A 25,865-nucleotide genomic window follows, 5' to 3' on the forward strand; every position below is an offset into this window, starting at 1 on the left:
TTTTATGATCAACCATGAAGCCTGCTTCAATCAAACAATACAGGATCTTTATTAGTACCTAGACTAATACAGCATGGTGCAGAGCCTTTTCTTTAAAAGAAAGCCTTAATCTTATGGAACATCCTTTCAATTCATTTTTGAATTGACACTTCTTTTTTAAGTGTTGACTAAAAACCTTTTTTTTTTATTAGTCAAGCATTTTGTTAATAGCGTTTCCCTTATGTAAAGGTACAGGTCGGGAGAGTTAATGGGCATAGAGAGTTCTGGTAAAGTAAAATGCTGATCAAAGAATCGTGCTACTTTAACATATTTAAAGAAACCCTTGTTAGGGGTTCACTGCCAGTACTTTTATTTTAAACCTGTTTTTTTAATATCTGATTATTCTCCTTCTTAGTGAAAGGGTTTCATAGCATAGAAAGTTCAGCATACATACATTTATTACACATGTTGCTATAGAAACAGCAAGAAAGGTAGACTAAGGTTAATAAAGGAAAAAGTTAGTTTCGCTGCAGTTTCCTCCATTCCACTAACGTTCTACTGGCTTTATTGTAATACAGAATTATTGTAAAAAGTCTTGCCTGTTTAAGCAGTTCTGACAGCTTCTATCTGAATAAGCTATATTTTGAGACAGCTGTCTGGAAAGCTCAAAAGGGATGTGCTGTTTCCAAAATCATAAGCACATTTGCATGATGCCAGACTAAGACATACAAGACTGCTTATATAAGCCTTTTTTAATAATATTCTTTATTTAAATTTTGTTCTTAACATATATTTTATATATGGAAGCTGTCAAACCCATCCACATAAACAGATAGTTCTGTATATGGTCATTGATGAACATTATGTTGTTGTAACAGCATGCTTTTTAAAAAATAATTGCATTAAAAGTCTGTAAACAAATGTATTCCAAGATTTAAGTTAATTTTGTTATTTAGCTGAGTGAATTAGGAACAATGCATTTGCTTTCCTGTACCACTACTACTGACATAACCTGCTGTGCATTCTCTGTATGTAAACTGCTATAATACAAAGACTTAAATTAGTTTAATCCTGAGCTCACGCTACAGTGAATGTGGAGTTTTGCATGTTCACATCAGGTTCTCAGATATTCATGCTGATAGAGGGATTGGTTACTCTTCAGTCAACCAAATCTTTTTGACTGCTGCTCCTATTACATCACAAGACAGCGTAAGAAACGTGTACCACCCTCTTCTGCATACACAAGCTTACAGACATTTAAGATTTGCCCGTGTCTCTAGCAAGAGTATAGACAGATGATAGACAGTAACGCCATCCCTTCCACCCACAGAGCACAGACAATTTTGCTCCCTTCGCTACCTGCCATGGATTGGTGTGGAATCATTGGGATTCAAGTCCATGATCTCCAGAGAACAGGAAGAATGGTTTTCTGCCACTTGAGAGTCCCCAGTCCACAGCCATACTAACCATAACTGAAGTAGGTGGATTAAACTTGTCAAAAAAGTATAATAATTTTCCACTTAAAAGTGACTTCAAAGCTTTCAGAGCTCATATGAGTCTGCAATGAGATAATATTCTAGAGAAAATATGAATCATATATATAGGAGCATTGCTTGTCCATATAGCTGTTTAAATCACTAAGTGATTTAAACACTTTAAAAAAAGGAGCTCATGTCCTTTTGTTCACTTAGAAGCGCACATAAGTTAATTAGCACAACAGTATTATGTGGATTTTCAGGATTAAAGTTGAGTGGATTATTCCAGAAAAGAGGATGACTCTTGAACTGGGGAACATGAGTCTAGTATTAGAATATAAGGAAATGGCATGTTTGTTATTTAGCCCATGTACAGTATTTATTAGGTACAATAAAAAATCTTTTCTACAGAGAAAACTGGTAAACAGTAACTTGATAAACTCCATAGTTTTGGAGTTTGCAGTGTCTCCTTGTCAAGTTTATTTACTCACCTGCTAAAGAATGGAAGTTCGTTTCATACTGTGCCCTCAATTACACTGACATTTTAGTTAGAAAAAATTACTGTAAACACCGTAGCTATTCCAAGGACTGATATTTGAAATAATTTCAGTGATTAATAAAATTCCATCAAATGAAATTACAACAAAATGTGTGGCTCTATAATGACAAATCTTGGCAGCAGATTGTATCACGTGATTGAGGACAGTTGTATGATTACAGTGATAATGGGAGTGATATGGAAAACCCGTTTTCAGTGTCTTCTAAATTAATATACATTTCACTTCAGGAATTAAGATAACATTTGTTTATTAATTTAATAATTAATCAATTCAAATAAATACATCAATCAGTACAGCTACCTTTATATCCATCTGTCTATTTTATCAGCAGCCTGTTCATCACCCTATCCAACACATTCATATCTATCCATCCAGATTTTATTCAATCAAAATTGGTCCCAGTATTTTACTCACTCTTTCCACTCCATAGACCCACATTCAAAATACATAGCAGCGTGAAAAGCAGAGGAAAGTTTTCATGTTCTCCGGAAAAGAAAATAGAAGCAAGAGTGAAAGACAGGGAAAAGTTAATAAAATGAAGGGAAAAAAAACAGACTGAAGGAATCTTACAGAGGAGGTAAGAAAGAAAGAGAGGAAAGTAGCTTCAGCCTGACTTTGGTGTGGTGACTGGGGTTTTGAAGATTTTCTCAACATGAAAAGCCCATCTTCTTGTCCCTGTGGAGTAGTCACTGCCCTCCCTTCTGCAATATTTCAGTATTTCTACTGCAGGATTAAACATACTGAACAACAGACACACACATGTACAGACATGGATGTGCATGTATTTGCACAGACATAAATTCTAAACAGACCAGAATGCAAACAACAACAAATAATGTGTAATGTAAGCTAATTATCCAGCTAGTCAATGCTATAAAATAAGTATGGCATTATTGTATGTATCACTCCGCTCATCTGTGTTTGCCACATAAATTCCACCTCCTTTTTGGAAATGATTACTACAGTAATGTTATTAGCAGATGACCAGCAGATAAGGAAATCAATATTTTGTAGAAAAATAACTTTTGACTTGAAATGAAGGCTTATTAGATGAAGATGAAAAGGAGGAATGGAGAACAATTTGACTGGAATCACCTTTAATAGGAAACAATTCAATTAACAAATCAATAGTCTAGTAAGAGATAATAAACAGAGCAAAAATAAATAGTACATTCATCCACATAGTGTCTGAACTGTCACTTACTCTATATTAATTTCTTGTTTATAGAACTGTTGTGAAAAAGCAATATCACACTCAAAATCATCCGGTTATATTGACATGGCAGTGAATTAAAGTATAAAAAGGTGGATGGAAATAATAGTTATGTTGATGACACCTTCATTATGTATGACAACAGGTAATGTAAATATCCCATTGGGATGAATAAAGTATCTATCTATCTATCTATCTATCTATCTATCTATCTATCTATCTATCTATCTATCTATCTATCTATCTATCATGGCAAAATACACCAAATGGCCAGTAGTGTGTGGACATCTCAATACTGATCATCCCATTCCATCCAAAACCATGAGCATTGATATTGAATTCCCTGATTACTACTATAACAGACTTTAATCTTCTGGGAAGGATTTCCACTAGAGCATGGGGCATGGGGATTTGACCATTAAGTCACACTGGTGTTCGATGAGGAAGCCTAATGTCCAGCCATCATTCTAATTCATCTAACACAAAGGTGTTCAGTGGGGTTGAGGTCAGGACTCCAACCTCCAACGCAGGCCACTTGAGTTGTTCCATGCCAGCCCTGGCAAATCATGTGTTCATGGCTTTTAGTGTGTGCACCAGGGCATTGACATGCTGGAACAAGTTTGGATACTAAGACATTGTAGACAGCTGTTTGCTTCAAATTTTGTGGCAATAGTTTAGGGAAGAATCACTTTTGGCTGTGAGGGTCCGGAGTCCACATACACAGCACTACTGGTAATGAAGGATGAAGATATGTGAGAGCATGAGAATTATACTCTTTCTTTAAAAAGCCCTCTTTTGTCTGATCAGTGATGGAGGATTTCACTCTCTGTGGTGGGAAAAGTTTAGCTGCCTGACTACTTTCTCTTTTTTTCCCTATTTATATATAGTACTTTTATTTTAATTGTAAAATTCTGACTAATCTTGAACATGAAACAACCATTCTCAGACAGGATCCGAGGCACCAGGGAGGGAGGGCATACTCTCTCCCATGTCCATCACAGCAACAATAGACAACCATGGGAATCTGTGAGCTCATGTACGTGAAAGGGAGTAGATAGAGGTTCATTTGACTGAACCTTTGTTGCTCTCAGTTGCGGGTCTCACATAAGCAGCAGTTCAAGAACATGCGGTGGTCTTTACATGTTGTGGCAGAAGCACAAATTAGCCTTTTGGGCATGTGACAGACTTTTCATTCAATCGGTGAGAGATGGATTATGGGTAGAAATTGCCAGCTGACCAAATTTGGGGGGAATGGGAGTGGGGGAAAAGGTGCATACATCCAATTGGAGTTCACTCCATATGAGAAAAAAGTATTTCTTAGATGTGGGGAAAAATGAATGTATCATGTAAAAAAGAAAATATGTGATGCAAAATTTGCACTACATTAGAAAAATATCAGATACATAACATTGTTTAAAACGCAGACCCCGTGTGTTAATTTTACATATGAATAATATGACTGTTCTGTAAGAGACTATTTGAAATAAATGGAACAAAATACATTGTATTTTGAATTTACTTGTTCATATCAAGTCTTATTTACTATCAAAACTATTATACATTTTTTTGTCAGTTTAGGATTTTTTTTTATTTTAATGAACTGAATCTTACTGCCAGATGGCTCAAAATTTAGTCCGGGAAAAAGAATTTCAGTTATAGACTCTTTTGTACTGTTCTACAATATACACGTGTCAGTTTCTATGACATGGAACAATCATAGCATTGACAACAAAAATGGTACTAACATCTCTCAGTCTCAGCTGTTCATGTTTGAAGAGTTTACAAAAGCTCTCACAGTCACCTCAGCACAATTATATGCTTTGCTTAGAGGATGATGCGCAAAATGGATATGTCTTTGGAATAAACATAGATAACTGCACTGTTGATTTCTGTAATTTGTACAAGGTACTGCACGAAGTGTTTTCCTCATGCATTATTCTGCTTGAGGAGCTGTAGTGATTTCAAATGGTTTTTAGAAGGGTTGTAGATAAAAGTCTCATTCTAGGTCACATGCTTTTAAGACAACCTCTTAGATAACATCTTAGTCATGTCTCAGAAGATGCACTGAACATTCTGTAGAAAAAAGGAGTAGAAAACATAAGGAATCTCAATTACAGAAAAAGAAGCGTCTAGTCATGTCAGCAGTTGATAAGCCAAAAGAATGATAGGAATGCTAAATATTGCATGCTGTTATATGGAGAATTTGCCCCTAATAAGAGGATGCAAGAAACATCTGGTTTAAGATGAAATATCAACTCCACAGTCTGTTTTAGTGATGGGTATTAGTGCTAATCCGGAGTTCTCAACACTTCAATCTTTTTATTAATGAGCAAACTGGTCTAACTAGAGTGGATGTCCCTCAGAGTGACAGTGAAACATTTACAAGATTATAGTCATGCCTCTGTGGCTATTAGCAGACAACTGAAAATGACTGGGGTGAGTAAAAAAAACTATCAAAATCATACATCTTTAGTGGAATGATAATTGAAAAGCATTTGTTCAGAAGATGATGGAGTTTCCAGCTGGATCTGGCACAGATCCCCTGCAGATGGAGCAAAAGAATGGAGCCTCTACTAGCATCAACAACCCTGTCTATACACAGACAAACACACAAAAACAGCATCACCCCTTGCATGTGGTTGGCTCTTGCTTGACGGGGTATACTGAAACTCCTGGTCAACAAGAACAGACTCATTACTCAAGCACAGCTAATAACAGGGGAGTCTGGATACCATCCAGTCACTGTGGGAATAACACCATGGCACCCTTCAGAGTGGGCTGTGTTGCATTTTGTGTGCAGGGTAATAAGACGTGGCCTCCTAGTGCTCTTTCTCAGATGGAAACCAGACAGTGTAACCTTCCACACAGCATGAAACTTCAAAATGTGAAATACAGAAGAAAAAAAAAACAACATTAGTCTTTTCTTCAAGCAAAGCAATAAATAACTGTTCGATTTAAAAAAGGACCTTAAAGTCTGTTCATTTAAAGAAGTGATTTTGTGTTTACTGGGTTTACTGTTGTTGCTACATCTAATAAATTATATATATATATATATATATATATATATATATATATATATATATATATATATATATATATATATATATATATATATAAAAGCACAGACTTTTAACAGAAAACATAAAATACAGTATGTGGCCAACTTTGCTGTTATAATAACTTCCACTCTTTTTGTAGCTGTGAAAATGTACCCATTCAGTCACAGGAGCATAAGTGATGTCAGACACAGTTGGACGAGGGGGCCAGACGGTGTTCCAGTTTAGCCCAAATGTGGAGGTCAGGGCTCTATGCAGGCCACTTGAGTTCTTCCACTTCTGCTTTGGCAAATCATGGCATTATTGACCTTGCTCTATGCACAGGAACATTATCATGGTGAACTAGGTTTGAGCTTGAACGCTTACTTCCAGTAGAATGAAATATTAAATTTACAGCATCAAATGATTTTATAGACAATTTCTCTAGCTTTATTTCTCCAGCTTTATTTCATTTCATAGTTTTGTGGATGTGTACTATTCATGTCTTGCCATTTCAATATAAATAGGAAACGTCCCCAAAATACTATCTAAATACAACAAGCCTAAATACAGCTTTTATTTCCTTTGCAAATAAAAGCAAACTAACCTAGTTGTAAATTATAGATCAATTGATACATAATTATGGATATAGCTAATGACAACTGCAAAATAACTATTTAAATGTCTAAAAATACTAGTTAATTACAAGACTTACAAAATATTATGTCAGCCAGTTTGATATTTATACCTGTCACAATTTCCACCTACCCCCATGTGCTTCATGTTCCATGACAGGTTTTGACTCAGAGCACATTAAAAAGCAATTCCCACTGAAAGTGTTTCTAAAGTGTCACAACTCATGGAACAGGTAAACTTCTTACCAACATGTCAGTCTTTTCCAGTACTGTAAGGCTTAAGTGTCTAAAAACAAGAGCCCAGCACTGCTTCTGTGCAGCATTTTGTTTCTCTTGTATGGAAAAATTACACAAGCTTCATTTCTGTTCTGTATTCATGCCTTTCGATGTCTGTATTAGTTTGGCACTGGAATTAGTGGCTTTTTCATCATTTAAGGTCTATAGATATGATAACCTAAATCCTCAGTCCTGTTTGTGAGCTGTAAGTATATGTCTATATCAAATATGTTTTTTTTTGGTTTGTTTTTTTTTTTATCTTAATGATATATAGGGTTTGGTGCAGTAGAGTATAAACTATGAGCTAAAAATAAACTGTAAATGTTGTTCATTTATATAAGTAATTTTCCCACTGATAAATGATTCTTCTCTCTCTTTCTCATATACAGTGCAGTTTATGGCTGTGGTTGAACAGTGTTTGCATTTGAAATGAAATTTCATGAAAGTGAAACAAAATGCAAAATGTTGTTTTCATTTTGATCTGACGACAGCATTTAATTATTCAAAAAGCCATCCCCTTCTTCAAAATTTTGTTTTTCAGTGTTTCTGAAAAATCATCATCATGTTAGTGCGTGTTAGTAATAAAAAGCACTCTGATTGTCTGCGTTGTAGTCCATATTTCTTTTACTTAATTAGCACTAGTCAACCACTAATTATTGGTTAATGTATTAGTCTTAGAGAACACATTTCCATAACAGAAAGTATCTGAAAATAAGCTGGATAAGGACAGGCTCCTTTTGTGAGATAGACCCAAGACCTTCCTTAATCTAAAATGATATAGCAATCATCAAACCCATGCACATTCACTGTCATTAAAAACTTCTGAAACCTTGCCATGTTCACATTTATTCATAAATAAAGCAATAAAGCATGGAGGAACCATAGACACCCTACACAATCTACAGCAATGTTTCCTATACAACTGAGCTAATAAAGTGATGCTGTCAGTACTGTCAGTGAAGTTTCACCTTTACAGGGATTGCCAAGGACTGCCATGATGAATATGTGTCTGTTCAGGGGGGTGCATTATATCATGGTTTTAAATAATGGGCCTTGCCATAGTAACTGAGAATCCACAATGATGTGAGACAATCTTTATTACACATAGCTTGGGAATCTCTCCAAGCCCACTACAATTGCCTCTTCACAGCTCAACACCAGGATTGCACAATGGTGTGTGTATGTGTGTGTGTGTGTGTGTGTGTGTGTGTGTATGTGCGTGGTGTACCAATAACAAGAAGTCTCCTGGCATCTTTCTTAATCAACATTACATACTCATAATGCTGTGCATATGTATGTTTCTTTGTATAGAATGTGATTTATGAGCAATCATGGATAAACTGATTATAAGAAGCTCTCATCCCACTTATTGTCAAATAATATCAGCATAACTGACAGCCTAATCGGTGATTTTGGTGCTTACAATAAGGTTCAGAGTAAACTCTTATAACAGCTCTAGACTGGAACCATGCTTTACTTGAAGATTTGCATTTTTGCTATGCAGTTTTGCACAGAAACAAATGTATTTAAAGAAGCACAGAAAACTCTTTTCTGAGAGCGTTGAGTGGCTCGTCATTCAATTTCATTTGCTCGGTGCAATTTTTAGTTGCACTCTGTTCTAGGGGTTTTAGCCACTGGCATGTTTCAGTGAGAAACTGGAGACAGGTCTGGCATTTTCCAACCAACTATGAGCTAAGTAATGCTTCATGTCTTATATGCATTCATATCAGTCATGGTGCAATACATTACATTTCCAAATACAGTAGCAGAAAAACAACAATAATAAAGGGTTTTCACAGCTGCCAATCTAGCCATAGAACTTGTACTCAAGGTGTTTGCTATTCATGTGTGAATTCATACGATTCACATCACATGTTTAAGGTAAGCTCTTTATTATTTTGTCATTAGTACATGTCTTATCTCTGTGTATGATTAGTTCATATTTAAATAAGTATAAATTCAAATATTAGTGCAGGATTATTCATGTATTATTACTGTAAAGTGTTACCAGTTTTTCTTTTGCACAAACTTCAACACACACGCTGATAAAAGAGACCACAGGTCATTTTGTTCATCAGTATCAAACACATTTAACAGAAATGATATGTTTCCATTTTAATCAGTTTTACATCCACAGTAGCTCTTAAACCTCAATCACTGTGCTATTGTTTACATCACTTACATTGGAACTCAACTGTCTATTATAATGACAGTCACTATTATATATATATAATATATATAGATATTATAAATTACAATGGCTTCAGCTGGCATTTACAGTATACATATATATATATATATATATATATATATATATATATATATATGGCATTACAATGGCTTCAGCTGGCATATATATATATATATATATATATATATATATATATATATATATATATATATATATATATATATATATATATATATATGCCAGCTGAAGCCATTGTAATTTATAATAGCTATTATAATGACTGTCAATAGACATATATAATGACTATTATAATAGTCATTATATTATAATTATAATTATGATTATAATTACTTATAATAGACAGTTGAGTTGATATATGATGATACAATGTGATTAACAAACATCTGGTTTCCCATGAGCAGAACCCTAATAGAAACTCTATCATGCTATAATTGTTTATCTGTTCTAATGTAAGATATTTATTATAGACACCATCCTCAGAAGTAAACACCATGTATTAAATGTTTTTAAGTCATTATCATGCCATTAGCTATCATTTCAAATATTCTTGATGGACTAGCCAAAAAAAAACGTTGGAGAAAGTTAAGCTAAACTGTGCTGCAAATTTTGTAATAAAGGAAAGGGAAGTGCTTTACAGGATCCTAGCCCCTGCTTTAAAACCACTGAACCACAGAAAAAAATGTGATCCTGAAGAGGCAGTTAACCATTTACGAGTGTTTACATGTTTTTATTAATGCAGATATAGCTCAAACCTGACAAGATGATTGTATTCAAAACACACCATTCACCCAATTAGTGTTTCTCTATTCTCCAGGTCTCTTTCACACTGCACTGAACAGAGTAATCAAACTGTCACCATTTATCCTGTCATCTCGCTTTAACGCTAACATCTGCAGCATGTCTGCTCCTGACACTACCTTCAACACCATGACTTGTCAGAGAAGAGGCTCACCAAAGAGCTGGCAGCAAATTAGATGGGTTTAATATTAGAGAAGAGAAAGTTGATCATGCATAGCTTTATATCATTATCATGACACGATATTATTCTGGAAAGACTAAATATTCATTATTTGAAATGCTAAACTTATGTGGGATTTAATAAATGCAATATATAAATATATCTATAGTTATAAATATATAAATTTAATATGTAAATAAGTTTTTATTATAAATAAAGTATAGTTTAGTATTATTTCCAAGTGCATTATGAGTGCATTGATTTCTCATATATATATATATATATATATATATATATATATATATATACGCAAAGTATACTGAAACTTTTTGCTATTCATGTATTAGTTTTATTTAAGAAATATTGCACATGCAAGAAACAGAGTTAGATTACTATTGAGAATATCTACATGGCTGTGTTTTGCCATGATTTGCCAAAAGCTGAATGCAACAAGTAACAGTGCAGATATTCACTATAAACTCACAATTGTGATTACAATATTGCATTTACACAACAGTTATAGACAAGAAATTGATGTAGAGTAAATGACATTTTGGACACAATACGGTCAAATGTCCTGTTTATTTTTGCATTACTAGTGGAAAAAGATCCAGAAGATCTTTTTATTTTATCGCACCTCAGCTTGTACATTCCTGTTTAAGATGATTCTAGTAAATTTCCTTCCTTCCTTTCACCTTTAGTTAACAAGCTTTCCTATTTTATGTTATATCTTTATGTTTGCCTTTAAGTTTGTTTTTATCTTTGTCTGCTGATGACGTTGTTATCAGTATTGTAGTAACTTTTTCAAACTAGGAAATGTATGCGGTGAACAGATGAGCAGAGTGATACATACAGTGAAATTTCTCAGTATGGTTATAGAAAATATAAAATCTTGGAATGCTGACTGACCAGTCAAATTACTCGACTAACCACCAGTAAATGTGGGCAAAATCCTTAGGTTTTAGTGAATAAAAAATTAAGGCCTTTCTTGTTGTATCCCACTTGACTCCAGAGCTGGGCACGCTGTTATCACTGCTTCCTCTCTAGTTTTGAATTATTTGATTACTTCTTTGGATAACTGTATTACACAGCCTTTTTCATTGTCTTGTTGTCACAGTTGATTATTTCCTGCTTTATGAATGACAAACCTCAAAATGTATTCACTAACTAACTCCCAAATGTATGAAAGCAAGAGACAGCCTTTTATTGTCACATACACAATGTTCAACTGTTTGCATATCCAAGTGTGTTAGGAAGCTTAGATCAGAGTACAGGGTCAGCTGAGGCCATGGTTCATGGTAAGTATGGCCTAGCAGTGGCAGCTTGTCTCATCACTGGTCTGTTCTCTAATGTTTGCACCTGTTCTCAGTTCAGGTCTTGATTAGTTTGAGTTTTTATCATTTCAGTGCTCTTTCCTGTTAAAGTCTTATGGTTTACTTATCTGCTAATGAGACTTATTTACTTCTTCCAACATAAACCTGGAAATATGATGATTATTGGTTTGCTCTTAATGAAGACCTCAAACAGAGTTGGACATGTATCCTGCCTCATCAGGTCACACATTGCATCTATATCGATAGATAGATAGATAGATAGATAGATAGATAGATAGATAGATAGATAGATAGATAGATAGATAGATAGATGCTATTAAGAGACGTGTGCCTTTGATACTGTTCAAAAGGCACTTAATGGTGACAATAATAAATATTAATTTATTTTCATTGCCATAAAAGCTAGAGTAGAAACCATATTTGCACTTTAGTCGGGTGTCGCACTGTAGATATTGTAGGTATTTTTATATTTTATGAGTGAAATCTGGCTACATGAACAAAGCTTATTTACAAATGTTCTGTATAAGTACTCATTAGTCACTGTTTTCACACTTTTCGATTTTCATGAAGTATATTTTATTGCTCCTTCGGTCAAAATCAAGTGTATTCCTGAAATGAATTTAACCCCACCCATTAAATAAATATACAAATATATATTAAAAAGGAGAAGTTTAAAAAAAAAGTTGTACCTGTATGGACACATCGCTGTAGGACCCACCAATGACTCCAGAGATGGCAAGAGGAACATCATCATGAATGGCGTAGGATCCATCTGGGCACGTGTATTCACTGTCGTCTACCTTGGTCAAAACAGCCCGCACAAATTCCAGTGACTGCTCCAACGCATAGGTGTCCTTTGAACATGTGTCCAGAATGTGAGCACCCAGCGTGACACCAGGCAAGATCCGATTATCTTTATTGATCTCATCTAGTGCAAGCAGCATGGCTTCCAGTCTTTGTATCCCTCTTTGAGCATTGATGCGACCACAGTCCTCTACTCCATCACCTTTCTGATGTACTGGAAAAAGTCCTCCAATCACCAGATCTCCTTCTATGATGATCTCCTTCTTGGTGGTGTCAGTGCTGTAGCCAGATACTTCAAGAGCCTGCGGCCTCCTAGCCACAAGCAGCAACAGGAGGAAGAGATGGAGTGACCAGGAATGTCCTTGAAATTGGAGGCAGTGGAACCTCCTAGCCATTGTGGTCAAATATGGAGCAGGATTCTTTGCTTTTGTTCTGTGTTTATTCTCTCCAGCCAGCAAGTCAGAGCAGTGCTGGAAGATGCTATGTTTGTGGTCAGACAAAAGTGAGCTCCAGCATCAATGCCCAACCGCAGTTCATTGAATGTGTGGCTTTCTGAGGATCAAGAACAGAGAGATTTAAACACAGGATAAATGGATGAAAGACAAAAGCAAGCTTCATCCCAAATGAAAGTGAAAGAATTTGTTCAGCATTGATTAACAGAATCTCAGAGAAATTACATTCTGCTATACAGAATAATACAAGGTAAGGTTACTATACAAGGCAAATTTAAAATGGATGAATAAGATAATCCAGTGGGATAGCCTTATGATGTAATCTGTGCTTGTGGGTTAGTGTGTTTGCAGCATCTTTAGATATTACTACTACAATCATCATCATCATCATCATCATCATCATCATCATCGTCATTGTTATTCAGTTCATTGACAGACTTTGTAGTGGAGGCAAAGTATCAATGCAAAAGCTAAACACACAGCTGTATTCAAAGACTATGGGACAGTATTCTGTGCCTCTTCCACTGTATCTCCCCAACAGGCTCCTGGACACTTCATCAGGGGTCTCATTCAAGTCTCAGTCTCTGTATACTCTGTATGAATGTGTTTAGATTAGATAGTGTGTGTGTGTGTGTGTGGCTCTGTTCCCTAGGGACAGTGTGACTATTGTAGTGTAAAGCCTGTTTGCTTTAGCCTGAACTTCTGAAGAGCCTTATCATCCAGTCATTATCAAACCCACAGCTGCTGCACAGGAAAACACACAACAACAATGCAATCAATTCCATAATAATTATTATTATTATAATAATTAATTATTATTATTATTATTATTATTATTATTATTAGAAATTAAATAACAATAAATCAGCAAATCCACAAAAATAATCCTGAATATAAAAGGAATATTTGAGAAAAAGAAGCCTTTTCTGAGAGAATCCCACAAAATGCAGCACCTGAAACTTTGTTAAATTAAGTTATATAAAGTGTGACTGGAACTCCAAATAGAATTGTGTATGTGGACAGATGAGACCAAAATCAAACTTTATGGCTGTTTAGAGTATTGCCTTGTTTGTTGGAATTAAGGGGACTGCATACAAGCAAAAGCCCCTGATAACTTAAAATATGGTGATGGATTACTGAAGTTGTGAGGTTGTTTTACTTCAGGGGCTTTTGTGAAAATTGATGGCATCATGAATTCTGCTATAAAGTATATTTAGCCTAAAAACTGGCTACCTCTGGCAGGAGCTTAAAGGCAAAAGAGGCAAAAGATGAATCCTTTTAACCAGGGACTCTCCTTAAAATACATCCACATTACAAGAACAAAGCGTGAAGTGGATATGTGCAAACCTAAGAATGCATAAGAGAGCTTGATATGTTCAGAAAGGAGAAGTGGTTCAAGATCCCTCTACAAGTGTTCAAAATTAATCAGTAGAGGAAGAGGCTCAGTGCTGTTATTCACCAGATGCTGATTTTGTAGAATCATTTTTGTAAGGAAAAAAACAGGCAAGCTTTGACATATCCCAGGTGTATATAATTGTTTATATTTTGCGTATTCAAGCTGTTTAGCTGGGGGATATGTAACCTAGTGGTTAAAGTGTCGGACTAATGATCAGAAGGTTGTGAGTTTGTCTCCCACGTTCATCAAGCTGCCACTGCTGGGCCCCTGAGCAAGGCTCTTAAGCCTTAATTGCTCAGTTGTATAAAATGTAAGTTGCTCTGGATAAGGGCACCTTACAAATGGCAGTAACGTTTGGTTTGGCAGTTGTTAACATATTCAAAGACATTTGTTACATTTTTGACAGTGTTTCCCAGAAATGAGCATGTAATAATAATAATGTCACATAGTATCTTGATTTAACTTCTTCATAAGCAGCGCACTGGCACAGTGGGTAGAACTGCTACCTCACAGCTGTAGGATCCTGGTTTTGATCATCCTGATCTCAGGTTACTGTCCCTACAGATTTTTCATGTTTTCCCCATGTTTACATGGGTTCCCTCCCACTGTTCATGCAACATGAAGGTAGGTAGATTGACGGATAAGCTAAATTCTCTACGTAAAAAACCCCCCCACAAAATTAGCATCCCTAGGTGTGAATGTGTATGTACATGGCACACCTGGTACACCACCCATCTATAGTGGCTGATTTATCATTCACCACCACACCAGACATACCAAACAACATTCCAGGAGAACAGGGTGTGTCAGACAGAGACAAAGGGTGAGATTATATATGAAGGGCTGTACATCTTCATCTTTGTGAGACCTCTCCACGAACTCATTAGGGTTTTCTCCCTTCCCTTTGTTTCCATGGAAACTTGTCAGGCAAGAGGAAGGGGAAGAGAGAGAGGGGGAGAGAAAGATGGTTGAGCAGAGGATGAGAAGGCCAATCTGGTCAATGAACATAGAAGTGGAGTCCACTGGGGATTCTGGGATGCCTTGTGAAAATTGGCTGTATCTTTTTTGCAGCATGCATCTCCTGAACTGTCTGGCTGAATGACTCGTGTATGCTTCCATTCAGAATTTTAAACAGTATATGAGCCCAGCGTATGCACAAAATAGATTTACAGCATAACACTCAATTTACTAATCTCTTTACAGAATAGAGTGGCATTTACATTTTCAATGCAATATTACCTATAAACATACAGTAGATAACATAAACAGAATCCAAATATCAAAAGAGCAACGCTGTTAAGAATTTTTCAGAAGATAAATAATGCCCTCGAAGACAGATAAGTAATATCTGACAAATATCAAAGCATTATACATATGCCTCCATACTTATATTAATATGATTCCCCTCAAGCACATGGATGGCTTTTACACATTCTAGTCCAAATTCTTGATATTGAGGAATGCAGCTCATGCACAATTTTAATGGGAAGAAGAGGTATTTTTGATACTTGTTGTCCTCAAAACTTTAAAATGATTTCATTTAAAATAGAGTATATAATAAATTTATTAGAAAACTTGTGGAACCATGTCATGAACATGCCATTAATAACATCATTTTCTGTCATGGCTTTCCACAATGATGTACACTCAATGATACAAGGCAGTGATGTTACTATATTCAGTAACTGTCAGCCACCACATGTGATGCCATGATAGTTTACGTTTAAGTATTCTCTTAGCACATGTTTTGTACACGTGTAAGGACTAGTACTTAATAATTGTAATTATAATATAATATGATATAATATATAATTGTAAAATACTTGCTTTTTATTATATAGCAGGTGCCCATTATTTTCTTATATTAAAATGTATGTAGCATAAATTTGTTCTTCATTAATGTTTCTGTCTCTATTTACAGCAAATATGTAAGAATTAACCGTGAAAAAAAGAATAATAACCTTTCAATCTTATGACCTTTTATGAGAAATTACGTGTATCAAGTGACTTTTAAAGACGTCAAATTGGGTATAACATTTCTCTGTCCAGTGACAATTGTACATATATGTATATGTGTCATAAAGCATGCATTAAAACAAATGGTAACTAGAGAACATTTAGCAAAGATCTGAGGACAATTATTATTAATGGAAAATGACAGTGTTACACAACAGAGTAAGCTGTAATGGCAACTTATGAGACTGTATAACATCTGCAATGGCATGTTTATTATGTGGGTATGTTAGTCTTATGACACAGAGTTTAAGCTGCAGCAAATTGCTCAATATCTATCTACTCACTTTAGGCATGGTGATCCATCATAACTGTTTGCTTATGTTCAACCATTTGACAGCCAGCTTATTTGGCTTGGATTATCTCATTTGAACCCAGCATTGTAATTCAAGCAGAAATTGCCATGATTTGGGGCAACAGAACTCTTTCTCACTTTTCAGTTTCACCAGATAACCATGATAGTATTAGTTCAACCTGTCAGATCACAGATTGTTCTAAGCAGGTCACAGGAAAAAACATTAGAAGATAAAGATGCTGGTAAAAAGGAACATGGAAACAGAAAAAATGGATGGATGGATGAATGTAGCAGGAATACAGGTGTGGCAGGTGTGGGTGTCCAAGACACTAATCGGTTTAGGCATTTTCGGGGTTAGTCTGGAGAAGACGATAGCATTTATATGATAATCATCTCTTTGAGATGTAAACAAGTGTCTGGCTTTTTCATTTAGCGATGCATAAAACCCCAGCAGCAAGGTATGTTACGATGTGTGTGACTTAATATCAAACTCAAATTGCCAATCTGTAGGAACCTTTGGTGCTGGCGTTATGAGTAATATCACATCACCCAAAATCCTCCTTTAATTTTCTTGAATATCCACACTTCAGTTCCATCTGGTACAATTACACATGTAAGAAATTAAAATACATTAAATTCATAAAAATAAGTGCTGTACTGCATTTGGATGTTCAATGTGGGGGACTCCGAATCTAGCACATAATATCTTCATCAGGTGAATCTCTTTTCCCCACTAAATGTGTTGTGATTTCTCTTTGTAACTCCTTTTGTTTGTGATACAAAAAAAGCATTAAACCAATATTGTATTAATCATGAGCCTTGAGGCTTTAAGCACACAGTACACCATCACAGCGCTGCATTGCCAGCTATCATAATACCCATTAAAATATACCTGGGGGCTCTTTAAAGCTGTGAATTATAAACTTTTCTAAAATGGACAGTGAAAGATTCAGTCTGCTGACCTTAACAAATGGGGTCGGTGTAGTAGAAGAATGATCAAAATTGAAATGATATTCATCCTGTGGAGAGAAGGCTTGAGCAGCAGTTAATTGGCATCCAGAGTTTCTTGCCCTCAAATGAAAAAGCTCAAGATTTCAAATTTCATCCTCATGATAGATTTTATTACCATTTACACAAATAACTCAGGCACACGGAAAATTCTGTATAAAATTCTTCATGTTTTCTTGATGGATAAAGATAAGAGAGAGTTATAAAATACAAATAACTAATATAAAATACATATAATTACTACACAAACGCGGCTTGGGACACATATTGGCTTTAATTTCTTGACCTGATTTCAAACATATTTATTATGATATATTATATTGTATTATAACACCAGCCAGCGCTTCCACAGTTTGCAAAGGAGTTCCACAAAACCATCTGAGTACACTAGTATGAGTTATCACTCAAAATAATTCTCAAATAAAATTTGCTCCAGTGAAAATTAGAGATGACTACTGCAGGACCACCATTAGTTTTTCACCTTAAAGAAGTAGAATTATTATCGGCAGTATTATCGCCGTGCAAGAGCAGTCTCCCTGATGTTATTAGTGACTGTGGAAGCTCTCAGAGTTGCGAATGATGAGGCAGTGGAGCGAGTACTGAGGCAATGGGCTTTTCCCTGCTGCTTCGGTGGAACTCTTCCCTCCCACATTAACCCTATTCATTATTTACACTCCAATCACCAAAGATCTTTGAACTACTCTACACAGGGCTTTCCTTTGCTCTTAAATATATTAGAGAAATCATGATACTGTACATTAAATTATAGAGGTATTTATGTGCAAGTCACTCACTCATTCATGTATTTGTAATGTGTAGTTATGAAATGCAGGCACACATACACTCTTAAAAGTAAAGGTTCTTAAATGGTTCTTTGTCAGGTTATATGGTTCTATGAAGAATCTTGAACATCCATGGAACGTTTCCATTGCACAAAAGGTACTGGGAAAAGGATCTTTAGATTATAAAAATGTCAAAAGGAAAAGGGGGTTCTTTTACTGAAAACTATTGAGAACTGAGAACTATTTACTGAAAAGTTCTCTGGGGAACCAAAAATGGTTCTTCTCTGGCATTGCTGCAAAAACCCTCTTTTTTTTTGGTTGTTCCTGGCACCTTCATTGTTAAGAGTGAATTATGGCAATCACATATATCAGTAGAATAAATAGATATAAATATGATTCTCCTTCTTCATTTCGTAGTAAATGTTAGATGTATGGGGCAGGATGTATGGGGATGTATACTCATTGTGTGTGATATAACACTCATTTACTGTAAAAAGTGACCATTGCCACCTCAAGAGTCCCCATTTTGAACCTGATCTCGGGTTACTGTCTGTACTGACTGTTTTCTCCATGTACATATTGGTTTCCTTCAGGTTCTGTGGTTTTCTTGAACCTCACAAAACATGTATGTAAGTAAACTGGCTGCTCTGATTTACCACTAGTTGTTAATGTGTGTGAACACGTATATGATGACCCGAGTCGGACTGGCATCCCAGGATGCATCCCAGATTTTTTTTGTTCCTGGAATATCCACTGGATCCACTATGACCCTAACCAGAATAAAGCAGTTACTTATTGAAAATGACTTCTTCTTTTTTTATTATTTGTGTATTCTATAAAAATGCACTAAATGCATGTGAAGTAATTTCTTCCAAGCTTCATAATAACCTAGGTTGCTTTTCTCTATCCAAATAGATGATTTAATACTGTAAGCAAGCATTGTACTGGACTTCCACTCCAGATACAGTTTAACCATGTTTGCAGTGTGTTTAGGGAGTCATGAAAGTAATAAAAGCAAGGCTTTACCAGTCAAAAAACATGGCACAGCAAATCAAATCCTGGTTATATTCTTCAGTATTTGTTGTAATGTACCTCCAGATGATGACGGAGCCACCTCTGTGACTCACTGAAACATGGTGACAGAGAGTATGCTTCCCACAAGGTCTTATTCTGACATACTGTTACTCTTCTAAACTATTTGTCTTTCTACAAAAAAACGAGGAAAATGATTAATGATTCTAACACATTCTTAACAAAGGCATGATTACATTTCTTCTAGCCCCTTAATGACATAAGCTTTAACTATTGTTCATCGGATGCATATGGTATTTGTTGCAATTCATTTTATTTCTCCTTAGTAATCTTTATGTTCTGGTCAGGCTCACGGTGGGTCTGGAGCCTATCCTGGGAGGACTGTAAGTGAGATGACTTGGTGGCTGCAGTGCACCATGCAGTTTCTCATACCTAGCAGCAATTTAGAGTCACCATTCTATGTTTTTGTGAAGTGGGAGGAAACCGGAGAACCTGGATGAAACCCACATGGACACACAGAGAACATGCAGAGAAACTCCACAGAGCTCACGTTACTGGAGACGTGAGTCAGCAAGACTATATGACAGCTTGTACATCTTTAAGATTCTTTAATAAATCGTTTGGTTGGCAATTAGCTTTTTTATGCAGACTCTATGTTCATTAAAATGTGATGTTAAGGTACTTGCATTTATAATTTTACTGTGTATGCCTATATGCCTGTGATTTGCTGAATAAATGAACTGCTAAGTTGAATTGTATGCTGCTGGTGGAATTTAAGAAATTGAAGAAGTGCCTCAATAAGAAGTTGATCCAGCCATCGTAAAAAAAAATAAATAAAAAAAAATACTGACAGCCTTTCTTCCAGGCATTCTTGTTGACTTTTTTTGAACGTAATCCTTCAATTATTTTAATGTACTTAAGTTTTATTTGAATTTCACACTCAGCACTAAAAGCATATGTATATATATATATATATATATATATATATATATATATATATATATATATATATATATATATATATATATATATATATATATATTTATGTATGTATGTACACTCACATATATACACACAGACCTCTCCTATGCTCAAGGAAATCAGTCTTTTGAGGACTGTTCTTTTCTGTGCCTCTCCCACTGAGAATTTTGTTTAAACCAGATGGTTTATGAAGAGGACCAAGACATGTGAAGAGCAAAAATTAGTATGCCACTAGGAGTTAACCTGATTAAGATGGCTTAGTTTACACAATTTCAGCTATTATTGTAGAAATGCTGAATTATTTATACATGAACACTGCATTATTTATACTTGCTTCTCTAGTTTTATGAGGAAGTGTCTTTATGTCTCAAATCCCATGTGCAAAAGGTGCTCTTGTTGGCACATTAGGCATAAAAGTGTTTTGTGAGCTATGTGAGCTAAAACATGGCCATAGGCCAAACGATTTTTCCCTTTCCGTTGTAAAAGCTAGAAAGATGTAGACGGCTGTAGTTCTGTAGTTCTGAGTTCTCTCCAGGATGTGAAGCAGATTTATAAGATTAAAAACACTTTTTAGATTTTTTATGAATTTGTATTGGGTATGTAATTGTAAAATACCCTAATAATTGGTTTATTACCTCAATTAAGTGATCTCTTGCCCCACAACCCAACAGTATGCACACTGTACTGAAAGGCTTTTTTTTTGTATGTGACAACATCAACCCAATCCATAACATCTGTGGCTAATCAATGACCACTCATTAAGGGTGAGAGTAAGGGAGGGAATTTTCTTAGACAAAGAAGACACAACCAAAACAGAAATCATTGTGAAGGTAGTAAAAATGGAATTGTGGGATATGAATTTGAGGAATCCGTTTGAGTGAAAAATCTGTGAGTTTCATTTACATGCTGCTGCATCAAGAAAACAACTAAATATCATTTACCCTGAGCACTGCAGCAATTCTGGGATTTTGGACATTTGGTCCACTTGGCATTAGTGCATACTGACTCGAAGTTGTACCTTAGATTACTCTAATGCTTCAGTTTTTCTAAAATCAGCAGTGATACTAATTTTATATGTATTGATTTAAAGCTCGATTCACTGAGAGTTTAAGTAGCTAAATGACTCGTGCAATTTAATTTGTATTATTGTATAAATAAACGGAAACCATACCATCAAAAAAAATCTTCCGCAGCACTTCCTTTCCTTGCACTTGAAAATGTGGTTCAGGTTTGCTTATCTGGCTTCTTTGCATTTTCCCTTCATTTCTGTGCTTCTTTTTGTATCTTAAAAGTACAGATCATGTTTGTAATGAAGGGTTTATATGGTGTCTATTGACAGTCTGGTCATCTCCTGCTCTGACATTCTCAATCACCTAAAGAGCGGCTGCTCTTCTGATTTTTCTTGCATAATAAGACTATGGCAAAAGTCATTGCTTTTAACCACCATTACCAATTTCCATGTTTACTTATGCCTTTCATGAATATCACTTGAGTCACTGTTTTCTTCTGCATATGTTCCCTAGTAATAAACCCTTTTTCAAAGTCACTTAGATTGTTTCCTCTTGTCATCTTGAAACAAAACTGAGATCAAGTTTCTATGCGCTGCGTTTGTATACACGCCACAGACCACAGTAGAATGTTGACTGCTTAATTATAGTATGTAATACATCTGTCTGGACGCATGTGCAATTCTTATTTTTGTCACTCACATATTCAGGCATTTCCTTTCAATTCTCACCCATCTGGGGCACCTGATTTCAGATGCAGCATTTAAATAAGTGTAACTTATCACTAACTCATGACATCGCAGACTAATCTCAGGAGCTGCTAATCTTCTCTGCAACAAAGGGATCTTAGACTGACACCTTATCTTGGTTCCTTGAGACTCTGTGGCTTAAGATTTGTGGCTGTTGACATGAGAGAAAAGCTGCTCCTTGCCATCATCAAACTCTTTCTCGTGGGAATCAGTCATCCAGGTTATGCCTCGATGTCGGTCATTTCTCAGAAGAGTCATGTTCCTCTCAGATAAAGAGTACTTCTTACATGCAGTGTGTGATAACACTTTGACCACATGCAAAGATAAGCTTATATGCAACTTAGCCAGCTTAAGGGATTAAAAAGAACCTTCCTTACCAACCAGACACACACACACACACACTGTGAGTGTCTGCCATGCTGGTGAAGTGATTTCTATTAGGACCAAAGGGGTTTGGTACTTCACAACAGGATAAGAGAATGTTCTGCAGCCCCAGTAAAGTTCTGAATTATTTACACTCAAGAATCTGTGCCCTCTACTGCTGCTTCCCATAGTGTTCAACACTACAGCTTTTTAGCCCATATATGCTACTAGAGTTGTAACAAACAAGATTCATACACCTTAAAAGGTTTACCAAGATAACAATAAACTATGTGATACAATGGGTAAGATAATCCATAAAATTGTCTGGATTTTATTACCTGTGTTGTGTATTAACCTCACATAGGTTACATTATTAAAAATGAATGCTGAGTACTCGCGTCAGCTCTCTTTATGGTGTTTTTCTCTTACTCATTCAGTGTTATCCAGACATCAGACAAACACACAATCACTAGACTGCAGCTATGTAGTATGCTGTGAAAAAGATAAGACAGCACTGATGCACTTGTCCTCGAGCATTTGTTTAAACAGTCCTAGCTGTTAAAGCTTAAAGCACTTTAGCATGATTACACTACAACGAGAACATGACACAGTTTTATCAGCTCATAAGCTTGATTTTTTAGGTTAATTTTCTCTCTAAGTCAGAGCAATCACATGCCGCTCATGTTATGCAAACACTTTTGACATTTGTTTAATAGTGGGCAAGATTGTGCCTTCAGAATGAGCAGACTGCGCTGATGGCACGAGAGACGTATTGGAAAATCTTCTTTGAGGTCACACATAAATATTATGAAGTATATAAATAATAATAAATGATTTAATGAACAAAAATAAGTGAGCATATCTTGTTTATAACAATGTGAATGAGTTTTCATTTTTGGTGTTTGTTTAAAAGTGTTAGTTTATATCACACTTTATTATTCTATATTAAGAAACCAGAATCACATATTAAGCTAAATGAGACCTAATTGTTTGGAATCTGACACGCCCAGAAGAGAGGGAATGGCTTTTCTACTACTTACACTGTGCAATAGCATCAGTCTGATTGTTTCTGGGTCTGATCCTGAAATCACCGTCTATTTATATGATGCCACGGAAAAGCAGCTTCCTTTGCACTTGGGCATTCTGACATAAACCAAACCTGAGCTAATGAACATTTTCAATCGCATTCTCACATTTTTAAAAGAAACATGTTTCTTTGTAAACTGCGCAATAATTTCGATTTAATTCACGAGATAACAGAATGTCAGAAGAGTCTTACCTGATGCGTGTGTCACATGGGAAGATCTCGGAGAGGTTGTTTTCAGAGCGATGGGCTCTCTCTCTCTCTCTCTCTCTCTTTCTCTCTCTCTCTCTCTCTCTCTCTCTCTCTCTCTCTCTCTGTGTGTGTGTGTGTGTGTCCTGCGGCTCCCTCAGTGATGCTCAGCTTCAGGCTTGCGCATGGAGCTGGTTCATGGCTATGGAAATATGCGCGTGGACTTGTCTACGGTGCTGAGCCGCGATTCTGCCACTCCAACACAAAGTCTCTCACTCCTCACTTCTGTGTGAATCGCCACTGTGTTCCCGTACGCGTAGCAAGAGCTTCGAGGAATACTACTGATTAACACGTCGTAGCGCGTAAACGTTCAGAAATGAAGCTTTTACAAAGGCATATCAGCCAATTTTGACTTTAGCTGCTCAAATACTCTAGAAAGAAAGAAAACTATAAGAGGAATGTTGAATCTATGTCTCGAGGATAAGGTGTGATGGTTCGGAATCGGAGCGCATGTTTACGCGCGCCAAGGAGGAGAGGGCGCCTGAGTGCGCGCGCAAACTCGAGACCCCACTGACAATGAAATAAATATATAAGTCTAATAAAACGCCGCTCATATCCACATAATCTAGCGTGCTGACTTGGTGTCGTATGGTTTATCTGACATTTAGCGCCGGCAAAGAGCTTAAATGTACAGAGTGATCCTATGGAGGATAGCGCGCTGAGATTGCCTACTGATGCGTCTCACTCTCCTCTCGTCCTCACGTCTTCTCTCTGAGCCGCGATCCCGAGCGCGTGGGTTTTGTTCGCAGCTCAGGCATTAGCACATTGAGGTTTGTTCGTCAGAAATTCGCAGGGAGATAATTTCCGTCGCACTTTGGGACGAAGAACAAGTTTGGACATGGCGCTGATGGAGATGCAAAAAAAGGGCGCGAGCTCCCGTGAGGCACGATCCTAGGTCAGCAGTAGTTAATTATAATTCTTGTTGTTTTTCAAGTGAAAGACTGTATATTGCAGGAAGTAAATCTCACCACAGGACCCTGACCTGATATGCGGACAGTTCAGAGACCAGAAACCATCTACAAGTGCACATGAGTGTAGATGCACAACAAGAGATATAAATGGAAGCTTCATGCTTTCTTGAAAAAGATTTCTGGACAGCTGCTTTGTAGTCTCAGTAATCTCAGAAAAGGCCAGCAGAGTTTACTGTATAGCTATCCAGGGCATCATGACGTCATCGTTAGTTTCTGAACCCTTTACCACTCACTGGTCACTATAATAGGATCACCTGTACACCTGACCATTAATGCAGAAATTCTGAAGATACAAGTCAGGAACTTCAGTTAATCTTCACATCAAACATTAAAATTAGGAAAAATGTGATCTTTATGACTGCCTGTGGCATGTCCATGGTTGTTGGTGCCAGACAGGTTGGTTTGAGTATTTCAGAAATTGCCAGTCTACTAGGATTTTCCACACACAACAGTCTCTAGAGTTGCAACGGTGCAGGCAACAAAAACATTCAACGAATGTCAGATCTGCAAGTGGAAATGCCTTGTTGATGAGAGGAGTCAAAGGAGACCAGCAGGCTGGTTCTGAGCTGACAGAGAGGTTAAAGTAACTCATATACCCACACTTTACACGTCAGACTTTGAGCCATAGGGTTAGAACAGCAGAAGACCAAATCAGATGAGAACTTACAGGAATTCAAGGCTACAAAGGTCACAAGTTCTCTGAAACTGGACAGTTAAAGATTGTAAAAGGACAAAGTGACATCTTCATTAATGGGCAAGTGTACAAGTGTTCTTAATAAAGTGTGTTCTTAATAAAAAAAATCAGCTGTTGCACAGCAAAAGAAAAATCCTCCAGAATCACAGTTTTAATCTTTAATGCAATTTGATTAATATGCATTCATCCATTCATCTTAAATAACCACAGGGTTTCATTTCAGAGCACCCATGCACATATTCACACCTAGATGTTTGCCGATTACTCTCTCTGATCTCTGTATTTTCCATCTTCCTTTCCCCAATGAA

General features: G+C 36.3%; 1 protein-coding gene across 1 annotated transcript in view; it reads right to left on the bottom strand.

Annotated features, from left to right (window-relative positions):
* Window positions 1-24,571, bottom strand: part of grm2a (glutamate receptor, metabotropic 2a) — a 34,326-nt gene extending 9,755 nt beyond the window's left edge. Inside the window, exons 1-2 of the mRNA XM_058403879.1 lie at window positions 23,839-24,571; window positions 12,367-13,033 (exon numbers count right to left, since the gene is read on the bottom strand). Coding sequence (XP_058259862.1) covers window positions 12,367-12,876 — 510 coding nt within the window. The 5' untranslated portion in view covers window positions 12,877-13,033; window positions 23,839-24,571. The remainder of the gene's footprint in view (window positions 1-12,366; window positions 13,034-23,838) is intronic.
* Between the last annotated feature and the right edge of the window lie 1,294 nt (window positions 24,572-25,865).

This window comes from Hemibagrus wyckioides, linkage group LG11 (assembly GCF_019097595.1).
Source record: "Hemibagrus wyckioides isolate EC202008001 linkage group LG11, SWU_Hwy_1.0, whole genome shotgun sequence".
In the NCBI taxonomy this organism is placed as follows: Eukaryota; Metazoa; Chordata; class Actinopteri; order Siluriformes; family Bagridae; genus Hemibagrus; species Hemibagrus wyckioides.